This window comes from Etheostoma cragini, chromosome 9 (assembly GCF_013103735.1).
Source record: "Etheostoma cragini isolate CJK2018 chromosome 9, CSU_Ecrag_1.0, whole genome shotgun sequence".
Lineage (NCBI taxonomy): Eukaryota > Metazoa > Chordata > Actinopteri > Perciformes > Percidae > Etheostoma > Etheostoma cragini.
This window is the reverse complement of record NC_048415.1, coordinates 22301530-22305143: the sequence shown is the minus strand read 5'-3', so window position 1 is coordinate 22305143 and position 3614 is coordinate 22301530. Positions and strand designations below refer to the sequence as shown.

At 37.5% G+C, this 3614-nt stretch overlaps 1 protein-coding gene across 1 annotated transcript; it reads right to left on the bottom strand.

Moving 5' to 3' along the window:
* Positions 1 to 170: 170 nt before the first annotated feature.
* On the bottom strand, positions 171 to 2308 carry LOC117949883. Its single transcript, XM_034880458.1, has 4 exons — positions 2122 to 2308; positions 1917 to 2010; positions 1186 to 1382; positions 171 to 887 (listed from the first exon to the last, which is right to left on the bottom strand). The coding sequence occupies exons 1-4, from the start codon at positions 2261 to 2263 to the stop codon at positions 697 to 699; spliced, it is 624 nt and encodes a 207-aa protein (XP_034736349.1). The 5' UTR covers positions 2264 to 2308; the 3' UTR covers positions 171 to 696.
* Positions 2309 to 3614: the final 1306 nt, after the last annotated feature.

Genomic DNA, 3614 nt, shown 5'->3' with positions numbered 1-3614 from the left:
GTTGTGCCAGATTGGTCTTACAAGAATGGTTGAGTCATGGAATGCTCACAGAATTCCAGGTAATATAAACCAGTTCTGAAAAAGATGAAAATAATTACAACAGACATTCACAAGTTTTAAGACTAACAGTATGTTCTTTTATTTTACAGGTAAAGGTATACCGAATAATTTGGCTGCCAGTGGTTGTCCAAAAAAAATAGCACAGGATATGTTGCCTCATTCAGTTGAAGCAGCAGACCTTTACTAAGAACAGCTGGGATCTTCACTGACAACCCATTCTACCTTTGGAGTTGATCCATTTTTAACTGAACAGGACAAACTTGCAGTCGAGAATCAGTTTGCAGAGAAATATTCAGACATTTCAAACTTGTTCTCTAGAGCAGTCAACAATGACTTTGCTCCATACAAAGAAGCATTACTCTATCTCATAACAATAACTCAGCGCAATGTGTGAAAACCATTTGCTCTATTTGAACTACAGAATGTAAATTACTTACAAGAGCGATGATTTGGGAGCAATGGGTGTTTTTAAACAACTGTTTAAATCAGTAAAGCAGCGATGTCTATAAAAACAGTAGTCACATTTTCAACAAAAACAATTTAACATCAATTGTACAAGAACTCTGACCGACACATTGAATTGATAAAACAAAGGTAAACACAACATGCCTATTTGTGAGTATAAAGTGCAAAATCTTACTCTTCAAAAAGGGATCTTAGAACAGAAAATACCTCTGACAGACCATTAACCTGAAGTATGTTGTTGCCTGCTGTGTTCTCTCTGCATTTAGCACAGTGCACAGACGTCTCCTGCCACTGTTCCACACATGTTTTGCAACCAATAATACTTCGACAACACAGTGTGAAGACTGGCTCCTCGATGAACTCTAAAAAACAAAATATTTTTTTTCTCATTTATCCAGTCTGTTTTTTGATGTATTGGATGATAGTGTTTTAATTTTACTGAACAATTGTACAACTTTAGTGTTTAAACATTACACTTTGTTTTTGAAACATTACACCATGCGCTGTTATAAAAAGGTTTGCATTAAATGCAGATGAGATAGCTGATCTTGGGTAGAGAATGTAAAAAATGATTTTTATTTGGAAATCTCAAATTCTGTCACAAAATAAAATGGACACAGAATTATCTTTCATGTGGGACAATATCTATTGCATACTTACTCATACAAACAACACAGCAGAATCCTTGCTTGATGGTCTGTAGCTGTGTTTGATTTAGGATGACTCTCTGAGTGGCAGCCAGGTTGGTGAGCTCTCTGATTGTTGCAGTTATATCTGGTAGGTTCTGGGATGCAAGCACAAGCTCTTCTAATTTCTCAGTGACCTCTCCAATACCTGTGGCTTCGTCATCTTTTCGGCTGTTACAAGGAAAAAATGTTAATAAATATGTACTGGTTGTTTTATTGCAACTTTGGTTAACTGAGGTAGGGTGTAAGCCTATACTTTTGTTTGAAAAAAGCAGAAAAGGGGAAAGAAACAATAACTTAATAACAAACAACAACTTGCGCCCCCCACTTTCCTGTTGTATTCAACGGGTTGATTTAAAAAATGTTTTTTTAATAGTCACAATAGTAACAAAAGGTAAGAGTACATTAACATTTAAAAACCCAATGCAATTTCAATGTTTGTACAAAAAGGAACATGTCGACACGTTGGGACTTTAGTTTATTCACTGTATCCCCCAGATTATTATTTTGTCACTTATTGGTAGCAGTAGGCTAGATGGAGCTGGTTAACTCCAGGATCTGTGCTAAGATAAGCTAGCAGTGCGGCCGTCAGACAGAGTTAAGACACTCACAGAGATGAAATTGTATATATAGACTTATCTAACTCTGTTGGATACGGTGAATAAGACAAAGTCCCAATTAGTCACTGTGTTCTTTCAAGATTACCTCAGTCGCCTCCTTTTTTTACCCTGCAACTCCTGGAATTCCCGTTCTTGCACAGCAAGAATCTTTCGTGCATTCTGTTTCCAGTAGTGTGACCCTTTTGAAGTAGGTGTGGAAACCAGGAAAACACACATTACAACTTAGGTGGATGGTTCAGTCATGTGTAATTATGTATCATCTAATCTTTAAGAAACTAAATGTCACCCACCGGTTGTTCCTTCATACTCCAAAATAGCATTACCCTGTGCATCAGTCAGTATCATAGGGTCATAGCTTCCAGTGGCATCTTGTACTTTTCCTATGATCCCCTGAAGATTAGCCTCACATTCCAAAAACCTGACCACCACCATTCTGCTGGGAATCAACCTCCCACCAACGACCTCAGCCAGGTACAGTGATCTGGAAGAATATCAAAATAATTGATGTGACACACACAGGTCATTTATAAACCTGGCAATGGTTAATGGTCATGTATTTTGTTATCAGCAATAACCATATTGCCACTTGTACATAATGTAAATGAAATGCGACTATTAAATGTTATTACACAACAGCTACAAAGGAGACAAAGAATGGCAACTGTAGTTGATATGAGCATAATAAATATTAACTATGGGTGTTTTGTAATAAAATTACATTTTCATTTATTTCCTATCTTGTCACCTAATTAGAATATTTTAAAATATGTAATCATATCACTGTTATTTAACAACCAATTAAGGATAACATTACCTTTGAAATGTTTTAAACTGCTCTGGGGGAGGCTGAGACAGTTGAACTCGCAGTAGTCGAAGGTGTTCGCATGAATGCGAAACGTTGGCCCGTGCTAACATTAGTGGAAGCTGAGGAGGCGTCCTCGTCCTCACCGTGAACCACATAATGACCTCTTGCAGTAAGGTTGAATGAGCTGAACACGCCAGATGCTCCCGGAAACAATGCCACATTTGCATCGTTAGTTAGGTACAGACTACAAGTTGAGACCTGTAAAGAAAGTGTACATTACACAACCACTCAGTGCATTTTCTTCAAGCTGAGAGTAAAACTTCTTCAAATTCTAAATGTCTTCCAAATAAGGCTAATGATTAACAATCGAAACAGCTCATCTAGGGTCAGGTTAACAGGCTAACCCTCAGAGACTGATGTCATAGCCTAGAGAACATACGTATTTTTTACCTGAAATATGCAACTAAGTTTTTCACAAGTCATGTCTTCTTCCCTGAGACACACTTGTTTATTGTTCCTGAAAACTATGTATTGGTCCATGGCTATCTAATGTAAGAAGTAACAAGTTTTAATTTGAACATAAATATGTGTCACGCTTGCTAGTTGAGCGTTACATGCGAAGCAGCCTCTTTACACTACACGGCGCCATCGGTCTCATTGGCCCTTTTGCGACAACATCCGGTCCGAGAATATGTTACTATTGTGACTATTAAAAAAACATTTTTTAAATCAACCCGTTGAATACAACAGTAAAGTGGGGGGCGCAAGTTGTTGTTTGTTATTGAGTTGTTGTTTCTTTCCCCTTTTCTGCTTTTTTCAAACAAAAGTATAGGCTTACACCCTACCACAGTTAACCAAAGTTGCAATAAAACTACCAGTACATATTTATTAACATTTTTTCCTTGTAACAGCCGAAAAGATGACGAAGCCGCAGGTATTGGAGAGGTCACTGAGAAATTAGAAGAGCTTGTGCTTGCA